This window comes from Oryctolagus cuniculus, chromosome 1 (genome assembly GCF_964237555.1).
Source record: "Oryctolagus cuniculus chromosome 1, mOryCun1.1, whole genome shotgun sequence".
In the NCBI taxonomy this organism is placed as follows: Eukaryota; Metazoa; Chordata; class Mammalia; order Lagomorpha; family Leporidae; genus Oryctolagus; species Oryctolagus cuniculus.
Genome location: NC_091432.1, coordinates 78,123,388 through 78,144,123, shown reverse-complemented (window position 1 = coordinate 78,144,123; position 20,736 = coordinate 78,123,388). Strand labels below are relative to the sequence as shown.

The 20,736-nt window shown below is 40.1% G+C and overlaps 1 protein-coding gene and 1 long non-coding RNA gene across 20 annotated transcripts in view; one reads left to right on the top strand and one right to left on the bottom strand.

Moving 5' to 3' along the window:
* Positions 1-17,493, bottom strand: part of TMEM135 (transmembrane protein 135) — a 289,095-nt gene extending 271,602 nt beyond the window's left edge. For 6 of the 7 annotated variants that reach the window (XM_002708646.5, XM_051821457.2, XM_051821444.2 and 3 more), the window contains exon 1: positions 17,269-17,409. In XM_002708646.5, coding sequence (XP_002708692.1) covers positions 17,269-17,409 — 141 coding nt within the window. Of the gene's footprint in view, positions 1-560; positions 758-17,268 lie in introns of all 7 variants that reach the window. The other variant, XM_051821449.2, reaches the window with a different exon arrangement.
* Positions 17,392-20,736, top strand: part of LOC103349764 (uncharacterized) — a 75,268-nt gene continuing 71,923 nt past the window's right edge. For 6 of the 13 annotated variants that reach the window (XR_011389984.1, XR_007910088.2, XR_007910079.2 and 3 more), the window contains exon 1: positions 17,392-17,853. This is a non-coding gene — a long non-coding RNA (uncharacterized lncRNA). Of the gene's footprint in view, positions 17,854-18,429; positions 18,657-20,736 lie in introns of those variants that run through there. The other 7 variants (XR_007910092.2, XR_007910097.2, XR_007910093.2 and 4 more) reach the window with 2 other exon arrangements.

The window sequence follows — 20,736 nt, the reverse complement described above, 5'->3', positions numbered from 1 at the left end:
TTCAAGGAACAAAATCTTGATAGAGAAATAAACAAACAGTAAGCTGTAACACAATAGAACACAATAGAACTGTGTAACACAGCTGTAACACAATAGAACAAGAAACTGTAATAGACAAGCCTATTAGAGAACAACCAATAGGTAATGGGAATAGGCAGGTAATGATGCCAGGAAAATTTAACTCAATCTTCTTCTAAGACAGAAAAGTGGTAGAATTTTGACAAGAGAGAAGTTTCTGTAGTTTCTGTGATAGTGCATTCTTCTCATTCTCCTATGGTATTTCTAAATGCCATTTCTTTGCTAGCATTTCTTCATCAGCTCTCTCTCTCTACTCATTATACATTTACTATCAACCACAATATCATCTGGTATCTCAATATAGAAATTCTTATTATAACTCTAACTTGTTCCTCTAATTCTATACTTTATCCTAAATCCTCACTTCAAATATTTACTGAACATCTCAACTGAGATGTCCAATAAGGCACCAAAAAAATCAACATATCCAGAGCAGAACTCATTGTATTCCCCAAATACTCTTTTACTTCTGAGTTCCCTACCTCAAGTAACAGCATGATATCCTCTCAATCAGGAACAAAATGTTGATGTCATTTTTAGTTCCTCCCTGATCCTCAGCCATATCATCAGCTCCTAGTATCTTCAGGATTTGGAATGTAACACCTCGTTAGACTTAACATTGGGCAGAATCTGGTACTGTTAAATATTCAGGTAGTTAAAAAAAAATCCTTCTCCATTCCTGCAAAGGAATTTGCAAATAACCTGAATGTCTATACAGAAAATGTAAAAAAGCCCAGCAAAGTCATATAACACATGATAAACACACAAAAATCTATTGACTTTCCATGTAACAGCAATGATTACATGGACATCAAAATTTAAAATACACTGGCATTGTGCTCACTTTGGCAGCACCTATACTAAAATACACTGGCATTTATAAAAGAAATTTAAACACTTGGATATAAATCTACAACAAATATATGCTGAAAATTAGACAATGCTGATGAAGGAAATTAATGAAGAGGCATACATACAATGTTCATGGATTGGAATGTTCAACATAGTAAAAACACCAATTCTTCTCAAATTAATATGTAAGTTTAAACAAATTCCCATCACAATCCCACAAAGATTTTTGTAGTTACAGACAAGATTATTCTAAAATACATATAAAAAAGTGAAGGAACTAAAACAGCTTTTAAAAGTTTTTTTAAAAGAATAAAATGGGAGGAGCCTGATTTCAAAATGTTATTACATATCTACATTATCTGAATGTATGACATTGATAGAGGAATAGACCAACAGAACATAATAAGGAACCCAGAAACTGATCCACACAAATACATCCAACTTATCATTCACAAAGTTACAAAAGCAATTGCATGGAAGAAAGATAGCCTTTTCAACAAATGGTACTGGAGCAAGTAGATATGCATAGTTCAAAAAAAATTTTTTTTAAAGAATCTCAATGGGATTCTCAAGCCTTACACAAAAATTAATTCAAAATGTATCACAGACAAAAATGTAAAATATAAAACTATAAAACATTTAGAGATAGAAATTGGAGAAAATCTTATGGCCATAAGACCAAGCAAAGAGTTCTTAGAATTGACAACAAAAGCATAATTCATAAAAGGAAAAACTGATAAATTGTTATCAAAAATTTAACTTTTTTCTGTGAAAGACTTAATAAAAACATAAGCTAAATCAGAGAAAATATCTGAAAATCACATAAGGATTAGTATTAATATATTTTTAAAAATCTCAAAATTCAACAGTAAAAAAAAAAATCCAATTAGAAAATGTACAAAATAACTGAACCGACATTTCACAGAGCAGAATATATAGATAGTATGTAAGCACAATAGCCATCAGGGAAATACTAATAAAAACCACAATAAGGTATCCCTACAAACATATCAGAATGAGTGGCTAAAGTAAAACATAATAACTATTAAAAACACTGGAAAGGATTTGATGAAATCAGATCATTCATCCATTGCTGATGAAAATGTGAAATGGTATCACCATTCTGAAAAACAATTTGACAGTTTCTTAAAAAACAAAACATGCAATTAACATAAAACCAATACATTTAATCCTGCATGTTTATCTCTGAGAAATGAAAACTTATAGTTCACATAAAAACTTGTCCATGAAGGTTTATAGAAACTTTGTAAGTCAAAAACTAGAACGGTAGGCATTTGGCACAGCATTTAAGATGCTGCTTGGAATGCCCACAACCCATATGGGAGTACCTAATCCAGCTCCCTGCTAATGTACCCCTTGGAGGCAGCAGATGATGGTTCAAGTACTTGGGTCCTTGCCACCTACATTGGAGTTACAGGCTCCTAACCTTAACCTAGCCCAGGACAGGCTGTTGCAGGTATTTGGGGAATAAACCAGCAGATGGAAGATCTCTGACTCTCTGCCTTTGAGATAAGGAGAAAATATTAAAAAAAAAAAAAAAAGAAAGAAAGAAAGAAAGAAAGAAAGAAAGAAAGAAACTAGAAATAACCCACATGTTCTTCAATAGGTGAATGGTTTAACAAACTACAACATATCCGTACTACTGGATAAATAACATTTAGCAATAAAAAATAAATAAATAAAAAATAAACTAGCAATATATGAAACAACTTTAATGAATTTCCCAAGAATAATGCTGGGTAGAAAAAAATCAATCTCAAAGGACTACATACTATGTGATTTCATTTATATAACATTCTTGAAAAGACGAAATTACAAAGAATAATTTAGTGGTTTCCAGTGATTAAGTGGAAGCTGGTGAGCAGGAGGGAAATTAATATGGTTTCAAAGGGCAATGTTAGGGATCTTGAGGTGCTAAGAATATTCTGTGTCTTGATTGTATCAATTTTGTTGTGCTATTGTACTATTATACTACAAGATGCTACCACTGAGAGAAACACAGAATCTATTAATTCCTACAACTGCATGTGAATCTAAAATTTGAAACTTTGGTTGTGGAAACTGAAGATTCATCAGAGAATTGTGTTTTACCTGTGTGCCAAAAAAAACCTTGAGCCTCCTTGCACAAAATTTATAGTTCCTGCATATTTTCATATCAGTCCAGATATTTGTCTACCAATCTTCCTCTATGTCTTCTCCATCATTAAAACACACAAGCACACAGCTTATTTCACCCATTTATTTTCAAGTTATTACAACCAAATTAATCCTATTTGACAAAATACAGACAAATTCTATAAAGAATACAGATTAATCTAAGAAAGAGAGAAGAGATAGGTAGTATTCAGAAAGGTTAAAAAAATGAATCCTACATGGGGTACTTAGGATCTGTTTGAAGTCAGAGATAACATAGCCACTTCCAGGTATTTCAATATTGGAGATAATTCCCATAGATTTGTCAGTTTCTATATCCAACAATCCTTGTCACTGAATATGGTATGACTAAATGTTGACTCCACAGTTTCATTGGGTTAGTTGAAAACTATCTCCTTCAATAGTTATTTTGGATGAACAAAAGAAAATACAATGCAGCAAGAAATAGCCAACTATTTGAAAAATCATGCTTTCACCATATTCTCAGCTATTCAAAAACATTTACTTTGAAGATTTTTAAACTGAAATCTGTTAATCTCTCTTTGCCTCTCCTTCTCTCTCTGTGTAACTCTGACTTTCAAATAAATAAATCTTAAAAAAGTCCCGGTGAGGGCGCCGGATTCTGTCCCGGTTGCCCCTCTTCCAGTCCAGCTCTCTGCTGTGGCCCGGGAGTGCAGTGGAGGATGGCCCAAGTGCTTGGGCCCTGCACCCTATGGGAGACCAGGAGAAGCATCTGGCTCCAGGCTTCGGATCAGCGCGGTGCACCAGCTGATAGGTATTTGGGTCCCTGCAACCCATGCTTCACCCAAATGAAATTCCAGGGTCCTGGCTTTGGCTTGCCCCAGCCCTGGCTATTGCAGGCCTTTGGGGAGTAAACCAGCAGTAAACCAAACAAATCCATCTGTCTTTCTCTGTCCCTTTTCCCTCTCCCTTACACTCTCTCCCTCTCTGCCTCCTTCTCCTCTCCTCTTCTCCTTTCTCATTCTCCCTCCCTCTCTGTGTGTCACTCTAGCTTTCAAACAAACACAAAATAAAACTTAAGATAAATTTGAGATGGATCATAGACCTAAATTTGAAAGTTATAAAAAAATAAAGTATCTAGAGGAAAAAATAAACAAGTATCTTCACGAATATTCCAAGGATGATCCAAGAGACTAAGGCAGCATTAAGCACAATTCACGTATGGCATCTGTGGAGACCATGTAACACAAAAGATACAGACTGAAGATACAAAACTACAAATTTTGTGTCCTCTACCCTCTCTCTCCCACTCACTACAGCAAACCAATGAATAGGAGATCTCTCTCCACCTATCCTCCTCTTTCTCCTTCTCTGTCTCAGTCTTTCAAATAAAATGAAAATAAACAGATTTTTAAATTAAAGGCCTACCCTGCAATGTATATGTTTCTCTTCATAAGAATATCACTATTAAATATCCATCGAACTATTTGCATTTCATCTTACACATTTCCATTCCCTTGTCATTTCTTTGTCTATTTCCCCATATGACTAATGCCTCACATTTGCCATAGAGATGATTGACTAGTATTGGGCTTGCAGACTATGGTCATGGACTAGCACAAAGCTAATTGGCCCTCAAAGCCTTATTAGTACCAAACTCTAAATTAGTCACTGTTGTTAGACCCAGAGTTTGATCATTAAACTTTTCTAGAAGAATACATTTCTACAGGGTCTGAAAAATCTAGTTGCTTTGAAGCAGGAGCTCTCAACTTCAGCATTATTGATATTTTCAACCAGATAATTTACTGTTGTGGCAGGCTAGCCTATAAAATTTAGGATATATTTTGCAGCATCCCTGGTCTCTACTTTCTAAATGCCAGTAATATTCCCCCAGCTGTGATAATCGAAAATGTCTCCAGATACTGCCAAATGATTCCTAGGAAGTAATCTTTCCTCTTACTGAATGAAAATAACTGTGTAAAAGAAAACTATAATGAATTTATGTATGCTTAAATATTTTATTAGCAGGATTTTTATTTTGTCTTAAAAAACTTACATAGCACTTATTGTTTGCCAGGCTCAGTACTAAACACCACACAAATGTTAACTCACTTAATCTTCATAACAATCTATGAAATGGGCATGATTATTAACCCCATTTTAAAGGTAAGAAAATGTGGGCTTGGGGCTCGCCCTATGGCACAGTGGGTAAAGCTGCCACCTGCAGTGTCAGCATCCCATATGGGCACCCTTTCAAGTTCTGGCTGCACCACTTCTGAACCAGCTCTCTGCTTTGGCCTAGGAAAGCAGTAGAAGATGGCCCAAGTGCTTGGGCCCCTGCACTTGCATGGGAGACTCTGAGGAAGTTCCTAGTTCCTGGCTTTTGATCAGTGCAGCTCCAGCCATTGCAGCCAGCTGGGGAGTTAAGCCAGAGGATGGAAGACCGATCTCTCTCTCTCTCTCTCTCTCTGCCTCTCTGTAACTCTGCCTTTCAAAGAAATAAATAAACCGAAGAAAGGGAGGGAGGGAGGGAAGAAAGAGAGAAAGAAAGGGAGAGAGAAAAGGGAGGGCAGAAGAAAGAAAGATAGATCATGTGGGCACAGAGAGATTAAGTCGGACAAAGTCACACAAGTAATAAATAGCAGAGCAGGGCTTGAAGTCAGGCAAGTGGCTTTTAACCACCACTTGATGTTGCATTTTAACACATCATAAATAAGGAGAAATATCACTTATCCAAAGTGCATGTTACAATTTAAAACTCTGTGACCTATAGCCCATAGGTATTCAGTTTGCCAATCCTGAAAGAAAAATAGGGAAAATATAACTTACATATATAAATAACCTATTTAAAAATGTAGCATCTACAAATACCAGTGAGCTACCTTGGTGGGAAGACTAAAGATGACATGGTGATGACTCCATGATCAGAAATTATAGTCCCAATCTACAAGAACTAAAGATAAAAGATGATGGAAACACAAAATTCCTGAGACTAAGTCAGCAAATAAAAGGAACTAATTCCAGGGACCAGCGGCAGTTTAAGTGATGGCTGTGGTGCAGTAGGTTAAGCTGCCACCTGTGACACTGGCATCCCTTCTCAGAGAACTTGTTCAGCTCCTGGCTGCCCTGCTTCAAGTATAGCTCCCAGCTAGTGCACCTGGAAAGGCAGCAGAACAGGGCCCAGGTGTTTGGGCCCCTTCTATCTGTATCGGAGATAAGGATGCAGTTCCTGGCACCTAGCTTTGGTCTGGCCTGGCCCAGGTTGTTGGAGCTATTTGGGAAGTGAACCAGTGGATGGAAGATCTCTCTGTGTCTCTTCCTCTGTCACTTTGCCTTTCAAATAAATACTCTATAGAATACTATACAGCAGTCAAAAACAATGAAACCCGGTCATTTGCAACGAGATGGAGGAATCTGGAAAACATCATGCTGAGTGAATTAAGCCAGTCCCAAAGGGACAAATATCATATGTTCTCCCTGACCGGCAACAACTAACTGAGCATCAAACGGGAAACCTGTTGAAGTGAAATGGACACTATGAGAAACAGTGACTTGATCAGCTCTTGTCCTGACGGTTGATGTACAATGTAATACTTTATCCATTTTAGTATTTTTTTGTTCTAGTACTATTGTTTGAACTCTGTAATTAACACACAATTATTCTTAGGTGTTTAAATTTTAACTGAAAAGTGATCCCTGTTAGGAATTTGGAAAACATTATGCTGAGTGAAATAAGCCAGTCCCAAAGGGACAAATATCGTATGCTCTCCCTGATTGGTGACAACTAACCAAGCGCCAAAAAGGAAACCCGTTGAAGTGAAATGAACACTGTGAGAAATGGTGACTTGATCAGCCCTTGCCCTGACTGTTGATGAACAACTTAATACGTTATCCCTCTTAGTATTTTTTTTTTGTTTGGTCTACTTAATACTTTTGGTTGAATACTGTAATCAATACACAATTCTTCTTAAGTGCTGAAACTTAACTGAAAAGTGATCGCTGTTAAATATAAGAGTGGGAATAAGAGAGGGAAGAGATGTGCAATCTGGGACATGCTCAAGCTGACTTGCCCCAAACAGTAGAGTCAGAAACATACCAGGAGATTCCAATTCAATCCCATCAAGGTGGCATGTACCAATGCCATCTCACTAGTCCCAGTGATCAATTGATCAATTTCTGCTCACAATTGATCATAATGATAGGACTAAGAACCAAAGAGATCACATAAACAAGACTAGTGTCTGCAAATACTAGCTGATAGAATCAAAAAGGGAGAGAATGATCCAACATGGGAAGTGAGATACACAGTAGCCCATAGAATGGCAGATGTCCTAAACAGCACTCTGGCCTCAGAATCAGCCCTTAAGTCACACGGATCCAGCTGAAAAGCCCATGAGAGTCCTTCAGGCATGGAAAGCCAAAACACTCTGGAAAAAAAAAAAAAAATGACCTAAATGAAAGATCTCTGCGAGTGAGATCCCAGTGGAAAGAACAGGACATCAGAGAAGGAGGTACCTTTCTCTGAAGAGAGGAGAGAATTTCCACTCTGACTACGACCTTGTCTAAATAGGATCAGAGTCGGTGAACTCAAAAGGCTTCCATAGCCTTGGCAGCTCATGACAAGAGCCTAGGGTGATTACTGATGCCATCAACAAGAGTGTCAATTTGTTAAGTCAACAACAGGAGTCACTGTGCACTTACTCCTCATGTAGGATCTCTGTCCTTAATGTGCTGTACATTGTGATTTAATGCTATAACGAGTACTCAAACAGTATTTTTCACTTTGTGTTTCTATGTGGGTACAAACTGTTGAAATCTTTACTTAATATATGTTAAACTGATCTTCTGTATATAAAGAGAAATGAAAATGAATCTTGATGTGAATGGAAGGGGAGAGGGAGCAGGAAAGGGGAGGGTTGCGGGTGGGAGGGAAGTTATGGGGGGGAAGCTGTACTTTGGAAATTTACATTCATTAAATAAAAGTTAAAAAAATTGAAATAATCCCAATTAAAATAATGGAAACAATCTGCTCTGAAGTTAACTTTTTTTTTAAAGTGTTGAATATTGATTTATTCATATTCTTTGCCTGCAGCTTTTTCCTTGGGGAAAACTAACAGCTGAAATGTAGCTATCATGCAGAATATACAACCAGGAAAACCAGCACTTTACAGGGTAGGCCCACTCTTAGAGCAGTAAGCTTTGAATAGAATAGGTATGAAGTTAACTTTTATTTTCCTTATTCCCCAAAAATCTCAAAATTTTTTATGTATTCTTTTATTTGAGAAGCAGAGAGAGAAAGAGCTCCCGTCCACTGGCTGACTCCTCAAATGCCTGCAACAGCCAGGGCTGGGGCAAGGCCAAATCCACATACCGGGAACTCAATACAGGTCTACTAAATGAGCAGCAGGGACCCAATTACTTGAGCCATCATCTTAAATATTTACTATAAAGCCTCTCTAGAATGAAAATCATATCATCAAGCTCTTTTTTTTTTTTTTAAGATTTTATTTTATTTATTTGAGAGAGCTACAGTGAGAGGGAGAGACAGAGAGAAAGGTCTTCCTTCCGCTGATTCACTCCCCAAATGGCCACAACAGCCGGAGCTGCACCAATCCAAAGCCAAGACCCAGGTGCTTCTTCTTGGTCTCCTATGTGGGTGCAGGGGCCCAAGCACTTGGACCATCTTATACTGCTTTCCCAGGCCATAGCAGAGAGCTGGATTGGAAGAGCAGCAGCCAGGACTAGAACTGGCGCCCATATGGGATGCCGGTGCTGCAGCAGAGGACCTACTGTACCATGGCACCAGCCCCATACCGTCTAGCTTTAATAATGATCTTGGCCGGCACCGCAGCTCAATAGGCTAATCCTCCACCTAGCGGTGCCGGCACACAGGGTTCTAGTCCCGGTCAGGGCACCGGATTCTGTCCCAGTTGCCCCTCTTCCAGGCCAGCTCTCTCCTGTGGCACGGGAAGGCAGTGGAGGATGGCCCAAGTGCTTGGGCCCTGCACCCCATGGGAGACCAGGAGAAGCACCTGGCTCCTGCCTTCGGATCAGCGCGGTGCGCCGGCTGCAGTGTGCCAGCTGTGGCGGCCATTGGAGGGTGAACCAACGGCAAAAGGAAGACCTTTCTCTCTGTCCCTCTCTCTCACTGTCCACTCTGCCTGTCAAAAAAAAAAAAAAAAGAATGATCTTTAAGCCTTACATTTCATACCCAAAATAGTCTCATTCTCCTAAATTGAGAATTAGCTTTAAAGATAAATCTGAAAATACACTTAAGGTATAATATTAAGACAGAATACAATCAAAAACAAGATTCAGGTTGAGGCATGAATACATTATACCAAGTTCCAAACTGAGAAGCAATTTTAACATTTTGGAAATTAGGAATACTCTCAAAAACCACACACCTAGGGCCAGCAATGTGCCGCAACACATCACTGGCATACTATATGGGCACCAGTTCAAGTCCTGCTGCTCCATTTCCAATCCAACTATTTGCTAATGCACCTGGGAAAGCAGCAGAAGACAGCCCAAGTGCTTGGGCCCCTGCACCCACACTGGAGACCCAGAAGAAGCTCCTGGCTTTAGATTGGCCCAACTCAGGCTGTTGTGGCCATTTGAGGAGTGAACCTGCGGATGGAAGAGCTCTCTGTGTTTCTCCCTATCTCTTTCTGTAACTCTGCCTTTCAAATAAATAAATAAATCTTAAAAAAAAAAATGCATCTTCCATTTCAGTGTACCCACCATGAAGCACTATACCTCTAAACCAAAACACTCTCAGACACTGCCATAATCTGCACACATAAATGCAAATACAATGGGCTCTAATATGAAAAACCTTAAAAAATCCAATAATATACATCTTATTAAACAATTTTACCTAGATGAAAAACAGAAGGTATGAACATTTATACCAGTATCTCCAATTAAAATACTGGGTGTAATGAACTGAATCTTTGAAACAGAACTCAAACTAAGAGTCCTTTCTCAGGAAGTAGCAACAATCTGACTAAGAAAAGAAATCACAGATAACAAAGAACTATGACAACTAAGAAATACCAACTGTCTCATCATTTGTTGAAATATAAAATTCCATTAGAAGGGCCGGTGCTCTGGCATAGTGGGTAAAGCTACTGCCTACAGTGCCAGCATCCCATATGGGTGCCGGTTTGAGTTCCAGCTGCTCCACTTCTGATCCAGCTCTCTGCTATGGCCTGGGAAAGCAGTAGAAGATGGCCCAAGTAATTGGGTCCCTGCACCTACATGGGAGACCTGGAAGAAGCTCCTGGCTCCTGGCTTCAGCAGGGCCCAACTCTGAGCATTGCAGCCATTTGGTGAGTGAACCAGAAGATGGAAGGTGTGTGTGTGTGTGTGTGTGTCTATCTCTCTCTCTCTTTCTGTAACTCTTTCAAATAAATCTTTAAAAAAAAAAAAAAAAAAAAAGATGCTGGCTGGTGCTGCAGCTCACTAGGCTAATCTTCCGCCTGAGGCGCCAGCACCCCAGGCTCTAGTCCTGGTTGGGGCACCAGATTCTGTCCTGGTTGCTCCTCTTCCAGTCCAGCTCTCTGATGTGGCCTGGGAAGGCAGTGGAGGATGGCCCAAGTGCTTGGGCCCTGTATGGGAGACCAGGATGAAGCACCTGGCTTCTGGTTTCGGATCGGCGCAGTGCGCCGGCCGCAGCAGACCGGCCGTAGTGGCCATTTGGGAGGTGAACCAACGGAAGGAAGACCTTTCTCTCTGTCTCTCTCTCACTGTCTAACTCTGCCTGTCAAAAAATAAAAAAATTAATTAATTAATAAATTTAAAAAGATGCTTAACATTTTAGATTTCACAATTTTATTTAAAACAACCTTGATTGACCTTTCGAAGGTTATAGACAAGTAGTTATTCAAAATACTTTTTCTAACATTCATAACTGAAAATTTCTGACTACCACCATTGAAAATATAGTTTATTTTTAAAAAGTGTCCACTTCAGAGAATCTGTTAATCAAGGTGTTAGTATAGTCTAAGACAATGTTTTACTGCCTTTTTTCTTCAGGCTTAATTAAAGGTCAAATTTAAAGGGAAAGAAATCAAATTCTTGGCCATGGTATTGGATTTAAGAAATTATCAAATAAGTTCTCTCTGTATAATTTGTAGCTCAGTGCCCATATCACCAAACTTATTTATTCACAGTCAGTGGTTTTAATCCTTCGGCAACTAACTGGACAGTATCCATAAATTGTTTTTTATTCCTAGGATTGCAACTTTTACTTAAATGCTTATTCATAGCCTACAGGTGATGGACTGACCCTACATAACCTAACAAAACTATTGAATTGCTAAATTCAGGTTTGCTAAATTATATAGTTCAAAGGATACAAATATTGAGTAAGAATTTTCACACTGTGAAGAAGGTTCTAAACAGTAAAGGTCAATGAAAAAGTAGGCTTTTAAGTCATCCTTCCCAAAAGTATAAAAGATTCTATGCACTTTAGACCCAATTACCAAACAAGTTTTCTCTCCTAGGGAAAGCATCTAAGAACTTGAACAGCATGCAATCCATACTCTCAAACATGTAATTGTATATTCTAAATTTGCCACAAAAACCAAGGGCACTATGCTGTCATAAGTTTTAACATTAGTCTAGGGCTTAAACAGTTTTAACAACTATTCTGTGTATATGTATGTAGCAAGGGGTTGTCACTTATTTTGAAGGCGTAGCAATAACATTCAAGAAATAAAACATAACTTCCTAAAATGCATTTTTGGTACATGCATAAATTGTTAGCATATATGATAAAAATGCAGAAATGTTTTTAAAAAGCAAGGGGGCTGGCAATGTGGCGCAACAGGTTTGTCAGCATTCCATATCAGAGCACCAGTCTGAGTCCCAGCTACTCTTCTTCCAATCAGCTTCCTGCTAATGCGCCTGGGAAGGCAGTAGACACCAGCCCAGGGTACTTGGGCCTCTGCTAACCCAGATGGAGTTCCTGGCTGTGGGCTTCATGTTGGCCCAGATCTGGTTGTTGCAACCATTTGGGTAGTGAACCTGTGAATGCAAGGGTGCTTTCTCTTTCTCTCTCCCTCTCAGCCACTCAGTCTTTGTAATTAATTGAAAACTACAAGAAGTTGGTAAATGAGGGCTGGCCATTTTTATAAATGGTGAAAACAGGGGCTTGAGTTGTAGTGCAGCGGGTAAAGCCACCATCTGCAATTCAGGCATCCCATATGGGCACCAGTTTGAGTCCTCGCTTCTCCACTTCTGATCCAGCTCCCTGCTAATGTGCCCAGGGAAAGCAGCGAAAGATGGCCCAAGTACTTGGGCCCATGCCACCCATGTTGTAGACCAGATAAAGCTTCTGGCTCCTTCCTGGCTTCAGCCTGGCTCAGCCCTGGTCATTGCAGCCATCTGCAGAGTGAAACAGTGCTATGAGAATTAACAGCAAAACTAATCTTCAAACAGTACTTTATACTTTGTGTGTCTGTGTGGGTGCAAACTGTGGAAATCTTTACTCAACATAGAGTTGATCTTCTGTATATAAAGATAATTAAAAATGAATCTTAATGAAGAATGGGATGGGAGAGGCAGTAGAAGATGGGATGGTTTGTGGGTGGGAGGGTGGTTATGGGGGGAAGAACCGCTATAATCCAAGTTTTCTATAAAAAAAAGAAAGATTGATCTCTCTTTTTCACTCTCTCCCTCTCTCCCTCTCTCTCTCTGTTACTCTTTCAAATAAACAAATCTTTTTTAAAAAAACTGAAAAAAGAAAGATTCACTATTAAAAGGTACAGTACTTGTAAATACTGCTTCAATGCATCATACCATGTACATGACAACAGTTATCTTTCCCCCACTTTACAATCATTGCCATGACTCCTACAGTCTGTGATATTAGTATCCCTGTTTCTAAGAAAAACATTGTATATATGTATATATATTATCTACATATGATGTGAACATGGCAAAATGTTAAATCTCACAATTAAAAATAAATTTAAAAAATAAAATAGAAAATAAAGAAATGCATAAGAACTAGAATAGTGTATCTACATTTCAAAATGCTGTAAGGAGTAGATAGTGAACACAAATTAAAAATACTTATAGACAACTAGATGAAAAGAAGCATGAGAGAAGATGCACAGAACAAGAGAATAAATACGATAAGCAAAAGGAATCAGTTCAGTGCAGTGCACATGGTATTTCAAATGAAAAGGTAAATTTATAAGGCCCATTTACAGCTTAATGAAAATCTTTCCCCAAACCAATTTCCCTTTAGAACTTCTCAGTTTCTAAGTAGGAACAAGTCTTCACACTGCCCCAATATCCTCTTAAGTCTTGTCCTTCCTAGTAAATGCTTCTAGAATCCCTCTTTCATTTCCTCTGACAGACCTGCTGAATACTTCCTCACTCTTGCACTCTTTGTGAGTTTATTCATTCATACCTACACTCATTCAAACCTTAGTAAGCACCTGCTAGAGTACCACACTAGGTTCTAAATACAGACCACCTTTCTAACAGGAGCTAGAGATGTAGATCACAATTAATACACTATTTCAATAACACCACCACTTCATTAGGGCCCTAATATGTGACAGTTGCTATGCACACATACTTTTTCTTCTTTTTAAGTTCTTCTAACCAGATCTAAAAGATAAGTATAATTACTTTCTACAAAACAAAGAAACTAAGACTCATATAGATGAATTTTTTCAAAATCACTCTAAGTAAAACACAAGGCGGGATTCCAGGGGAGCTCTGACTCTTTTCATCATTGGTGAGTCTACTCCATCAGCTCCAAAAGAATCACTTCAATCCAGTCTACCAAGTGCTTCCATATTTGTCATCTAAAGCTCCACTTTGTACTTGTAACCCCTTTGCTCAAAAGTAACCCCTCAGGGACTGGTGTTGTGGCACAGCAGGTAAAGCTGTCACCTGTGATGCCAGAATTTCATATGAGCACTGGTTCCTGTCCCAATTGCTCCACTTCTGAGCCAGCTCCCTGCTAATGCACCTGGGAAAGCAGCAGAAGATGGCTCATGTGCTTGGGCCCTTGTTCTCAGGTGGGAGACCAGATGAAAGTCTTGGCTCCTGGCTTTGGCCTGGCCCAGCCCTGGCAGTTGTGGCCATTTAAAGAGTGAACCAGCAGATAGAAGCTCTGTGTGTGTGTGTGTGAGTGTGTGTCTGTCTGTCTCTCTCTCTCTCTGTAACTCTTTCAAATAAATATTTTAAAAATAAATAAATAAACCCTCAATGGCTCCTTTACCCTCACTTTAGCCCTTCAGTAAAAAAAAAATCCAAGAACTGAATTCTGGTTTTCTTCCCTCACTAGCTCTACATCTTATAAATCATTTAATCTCTCTAAGTTTCAAACAGTTTTCTTACCTTTGAAATGGAAATAATATAAAATTGTGTAAGGATTAAAAAAGATCAAATATGGGGCCAACTCTGTAATGGGTGAAAATGCTATCTGCAGAGCAGGCACCCCATATGGGCGCAGATTCAAATCCCAATTGCTGTACTTCCAATCCAGCTCCTTGTTACGGCCTGGGAAGGCAGTGGAGGGTTGCCCAAGTGCTAGGGCCCCTGCACCTGTGTGGGAAACCTGGCAGAAGCCCCTGACTCCTGGACTCAGATTGGCCCAGTTCCAGTTGTTGAAGCCGATTGAAGAATGAACCAGTGGATGGAAGACCTCTCTATCTGCCTCTGCCTCTAACTCTGCCTTTCAAATAAATAAGTAAATATTATTTTTAAAAAGATAAAATATGTAAAAGACTAAGCACAGAAATAATGAATAGGAGTTATCACTCAAAACTTGTAAATACACCATCTATTTTACATAATGCATGTATCAGTTTTCTTATAAAACCACTTAGATTTCTGCATCAATTCATATTATTTTCCATCCCCTCCATTAAGAATAAGTACCCTATAAACATCTACTACATGGACCACCTTCTATTCATCTGTCTCTCCAAAGCTCAAGTCAAATGCTACTTCTTCCAAGCAGCCTTCATAACCACCATCAATGAATTTTGCTCCTAACTTAAGAGCTATCGGAAAATTCAGACGAAAAAATTCATAATTATTCAAGACTTCCTATAACTAGAAAATACGCAATATATCACCAATTCATTATTTCATTCAACTCTCACCAAGAAAGATAAAGTAACATACACAAAATCAAACAGTTGAGATTCAAATCAGGTATTCCTAATCCTTTTAAAAAGTCCAGTTGTTCTCACATCACGTTGCACCACAGATCATGGGAGTATACATTTAATCAAGAACTATTCAATACCTACAAAGAACATAGTTGCTATATGTTCAAAGTAGCCCCACTCACATATACAACTGAAATCAAATGTCATGAAATAATGCTTATCCTCAGTATCTGCAATGCACTCTAACATTTTCTATTATCTTCTATTTTGCTTAAAATAAAATCTAATCAATTTCTACTGATTTTATTTTACAACCACTGATGAGTAGCAACCCAGGTTGGAAGTGTACCATGTGAAGGGACAGACAGCCACCTGAGACAGAAAATTCACCCTCCAGAATATTCAATCTAGTTGAAGACACAATAGTAAACACAACTCTTTTCCTGATCCCTCCATCCCACCTTATGTTGGTGCAACAGTAGAACCTATTTTCCTGTTGCTCCCCTGTCCTTTCTATTATAGAACTTAACCAATAAATTGCCTAGGCTACAGATATAACACATAACAATGAATGAATGAAAGTGTGCAGGTTTTCAGAGATAAAAATTACACAGCACAAACTCTCACCTCCTAAATTAAAACCCTCTGAGGACAGGACCAATCATTTTGTATACTTGAATACAAGCATTCAATAATGTTGGTACATGTTCTGTCATTAAAAAGAGATCTGAAACAGGCCACAAGTCATATGAAAAAGCAGATAACCATGAATCCTTGCCAGAGAAAGTCAAGGGAGACATCTCCTGCTCTAATACCAAAACTCTAGCTGGCCTGTACTCTAGATCCTCACTATGCAAAAGGTGGCCCCCCTATGAGTTTGTAAGAAGTGCAGATGCTCAGGCTCCACGCAGACCTATTGAATCAGAACCTGTATTTTAACCAGATCCCTAGGAGACTGCTAACACTTATCAAAGTTTGAGAAGCACTGTACCATATAATAAAAATGAAGCTAGCTTCTGCAATCTCCAAGAAAGTCATCTTCTCTTCCTGTTTATCTTTGTAATAAGTAACCAGACTTTTCAAGCAGTGCTACATAGATAGCCATAAAACTTTGGGATATATTAGCTTATCCATTAAAATTATTACTTCAGTAATAAATAAGAACTGATAATCCATTAGATACTGAATGGAACTTTTAAGTAACATAAAAAATAATATCTCTGCCTTCTTAGAACACAGACTCTGTAAGACAAGAAAATGAGGCAATGAACTTCAGTGGTCAAGTAAATTTTTAATATCAAAGATGAGATTACTGAGAACATCTTCAACAGTTCTCAATGTTAGGTTGTACACACATTTCCAAGTAGTCTCTATTAATAGTCCTGCCTGTAAAATTGTGTAATACAAGGACCTAGTAATATAAAGTTATATCTCCTAATCAATTAGCTTCGTTGACTCAAGAACCAACCTTTAAATCACCACGAAAAAAATTTCAAACCAGGAGTCTATTTCGTGAACTTGGGGGGAAAAAAAACCTGAAGCCACAATCTGAGACCAGTCTGCAGCCACAGGGACTTAGGATCAAACGTGCCGTTTGACGTGGGAAGGGGAATGGGGGGAGATGAAGCGGGATTAGATGAGGAAAGACCACAGAACGTTCTCCTCGTCTCCCTGACCTACAAACACCTCTCCATCACAAGGCAGTAGACAGAGTAGAAACAAACAAAAAAATCCTCCGGCCCCTGGATTCAGGCTTTTCAGTGTCCTAAACTTAATCCTGAAAGTTGGGAGTCCATCTTCGTCCCAGCAACAGGCTTTCGGATGACAGCTCAGCCTCGGCTTCCCCACCCCCTTCTCCGTAGAAGCAGGAAACTCCCCCACCCCCCCACCTTCCGACCTCGCCGCAGATCTACCGCTCCCTTCCAAACCCACTGCGACCCTCCAGAGCGAAACCGGCCCACGGCGAGTCCCCGCTAGCCCCCGTGGGCGCCGACTGCACCCCCGAACCCATCCTCCACACCAAACTCGCCCTATGGGAGGCGCTGACGGGTCTCACCAAGTACAGGGGGGCATAGATCTTCAGGGACTCCTCCAGGGCGCCCCCGGTGATCTGCAGAAAAGAGACCCGGCAGGAAGGGTGCCAAGTGTGGCCAATCTCGTAGCAGTTATGAGGGATGGACTTGCTGAGGGCCGCCATGACGAAGAGCAGCGCGAAGGGCCGGGGAGGGGGAGAACCAGGGCTCCAGAGGGAGAGACGAGAGCACCCAACGGCCGCCCTCTCGCGGGGCGGGCAGCTGGAGGTGCGGAATGGAGGGGAAAGGTCACGCGAGCGGGGTTACTCTGGGCCAAAGTCCTCGGATGTTGAGCGCTCGGCGTATAGCAGCTCGAGGGGGCGGGACGCGCACGAGGGAGGAGGGGAGAGGCGGAGCGTGCGCGCTCCCCCTAGCGGACCTCCCCCGCGGCGCGCTCCCGTGGCCTCGGCGCGCGCAGCCCCTCGGAAGGCGGCCGGGCTCGGTGTGCGGAGGGTGTGGGGCCTTGGGTCCCAAGATCGCGCGCTTCCTGCGCTGGGGAAGCTGCGCGGGGCCGCGCCTGCTCCGCACAGCCGGCGCTGGGACGCGAGCGCTCTGGCGGGTTCGCAGAGGTAGGTGAAATGGTACTTCAGCCTCCGTCTCCTCTAAGCCCGCCAAGCGGAGCTGAGGGTCGTGGAAGCGGGATTAAATGTCTTTGTTTGGCGCAGGCGGACGAAGAGGGTGAGGAAGGCTCGGTACAATCGTCTTCCGCCTCCGCGGCGCAGGCTGCCTGCTGGTTCTATCCACCTGCTCCCTGTGGCTGGGCTTTCTAAACTCCATGGTGCCTGGGAAAGCTTGAAAAATGTGTTGGCTACGTTCACACATCTACTGGGGGTGTCGTCGTGTCAAACCGTAAGCCACTGAGCAATTCTACCTGCAGCATCCTGGCATGAACCAAATGCTACCTGCGGTAGAGGCAGCAGTGATGCCTTAGAACTTAACACCTGGTGAGAGGGCATAGCCAAGGACTCTGAGGCACGTAAGCCCACTGAGTGTCAGTTTCCTGGCCCACTATAACCTTCCAGTTCCTTTGGAATTCTAAATTCTATAGCTTCTTCAAGCAAGAACTTTCCACCTTTAGAGCAACCCGGTTCTGATCTTTTTCATTCATTCAGTCCACAAATATTCACTGTGTCTTTGTTTCCCAGGCACTGTATTAAGCCCTGGAGAGAGGCAGCTGTGAAGAGAGGCAGTTGGAAATAGTTAATATTTTCATGAACCTAACATCCTAGAGGAAGAAGACACAAAATAAGCAAGAAAACAAGGAAATAGAAGATAGGTGTGAATTGCTTGAAGGAAATAAAAGGCAAATACTCAAATGAACAGTCCAGCAGTTAAGATGCCCAGCATCCTACATCCAAGTGTCTAGGTTCAGGTACTGGCTTTGCTCTGGATTCCAGCACCCTGCTATTCACTCACACCCTGGCAGGGAAACACAAGTGTGTGATCTTTTTTTGTTGTTGTTGTTTGGACAAATGCCCAGCTAACATTTGGGGTTTCCTTACTGGACAAAATGGAAAGAATAGAAACTTGGGTCAATTAGCAGTGTCTGCCATAGCTCTATATCTCTGACTACCCAAACATCTGGGCATATCCTCCTTCCCACTGATAAATATACTTTCCCAGAGATACAATCTGAAGTCCCACTAACTTCAAAGCCCAGGAGCTCCCTCAGGATCAGATGTAGCTCTCATGTTCAAGTTATCTCTCCCTTCACCATAATGAATATGCAATTGTGGAATAAGACAAGATTTTTTTTAAGATCTACAGTTTGGAAAATGAGAGCATCATGAATACACAGCATAAATTTGTTGAAATTACAGAAATAGCCATACAGATATATCCTACTTCAATACTCAGTTCCTGGGAATCTGATATTTCACTGTAAAATCTAAATAAGAGCCTATATTTAAGTGCAAAACATAATACACCCAAAAATTCTTAACATATTTGAAATAAAGTAAAATATAATTAACAAATGATCATGTTAGGATGTATAATACTTTGAAGAATAGCATTTTAACCAACAATGGCTGCTGTCAGTTGCTTCTGAATGAGGTAGCTCATGCAGTTTTCATGTCTCAATAATTTTAAGTTTATCATGTGGCGTAGCAAACATGTACCAATAGCTAATGTGAAAATTACAAGTAAAACCAAATAGCTTATTTAATTATGCAATGAAGACTTGAAGCTTAACGGAATTTGGGGAGAGATAACAATTACTGTTCTGATACCAAAGGCGACAGTGCTGATGAGTTGGGTGTCAAAGGGACAATTTTTTTAAAACTCTGAGGTTCAAAGAAAAGGGTACTCTGTCCTTTCTAGTGCTGCTGTAGAAACTCCAGAACAGGAAGATGTTGTTAAATCCTCAAGGAAGGGGCAGGCCTTTGTCCTAGCATTTAAGACACCTGCAAACCACATCAAAGTGCCTGGGTTTGACCCCTGGCTCCAGCCCCTGACTTTAGCTCCCTGCTAATGTACACTCTCTTGTAGGGCTGAAAGGGTCTAGAATGAACAGCTTTAAATATTTCTACAATCTTAACAAAAAAATCTTAATGCTGCACCTAGATGTAACTTTTCTCCTAAGCATATGCCTTAATTTCAGAACCTTTTCCATGTGGAAAGGCTGGGAACCAAAACATTTATTTTTAACTCAAATGTTATAAATTCTTTATATTTCCTCCAAAGTCTACTTTAAAATTAACAATTCCTTTTGTATCTCATATCTTATCACGCAGTTTTTAAAAAGTCAGTTGGCACTTTCAACATCCTGCCTGGAAATTTCCTTAACCAAATGGACAAGCTTGTTGGATTTTTTTTTCTATTTTCCACATTTTAGCAGGCAATAGTATTTACCAACTTTCCTCTACTGATCCCTTTTTATTCACCCTAAACCTTCAAGGATTGCACAGATTACTCTCAAGTAAACTTAGAAAACATGCAAGTGCACTGATTATAGAATTCCTAGTGTTTCTATTAGTTTAAAGACATTATCAGTACATAGAATCTATAACTAAGGACATCATCCTCCCCCAATTCAGAGTCCCTATCACTCCAGTCACAGCATTTGAAAATTAAAGACTTTTGATCATTCTTTTGGAGGAAAAATACAAAACCAACATGTGGTAGGTAAGAGTAGGTGTATGCAAGGAATGCCTCAGAGGTCAAGCACATCTGTCTAAACAGTTAAATTAATGCAGTAGCACATCTAATGAAGAAAAGAGTGTTGATAGGATTGGAAGCAAGAAAAGGAAAATCCACTAGAGCACTTCGGGTACATGCCTGGGAGTAAAAACTGTAGCCCAACAGCCTCAGGCGTTCTGTACTCACCAACAAAATGGTCTCTACTATGAAACAAATTTACAGGCTGACTTGGGAAAATGTCATCTCATCTGAGAACAGGTGCACCGAATAGACTTACTATGGTTAGGTTTCTCATGCAGGTCTGTTTTGAC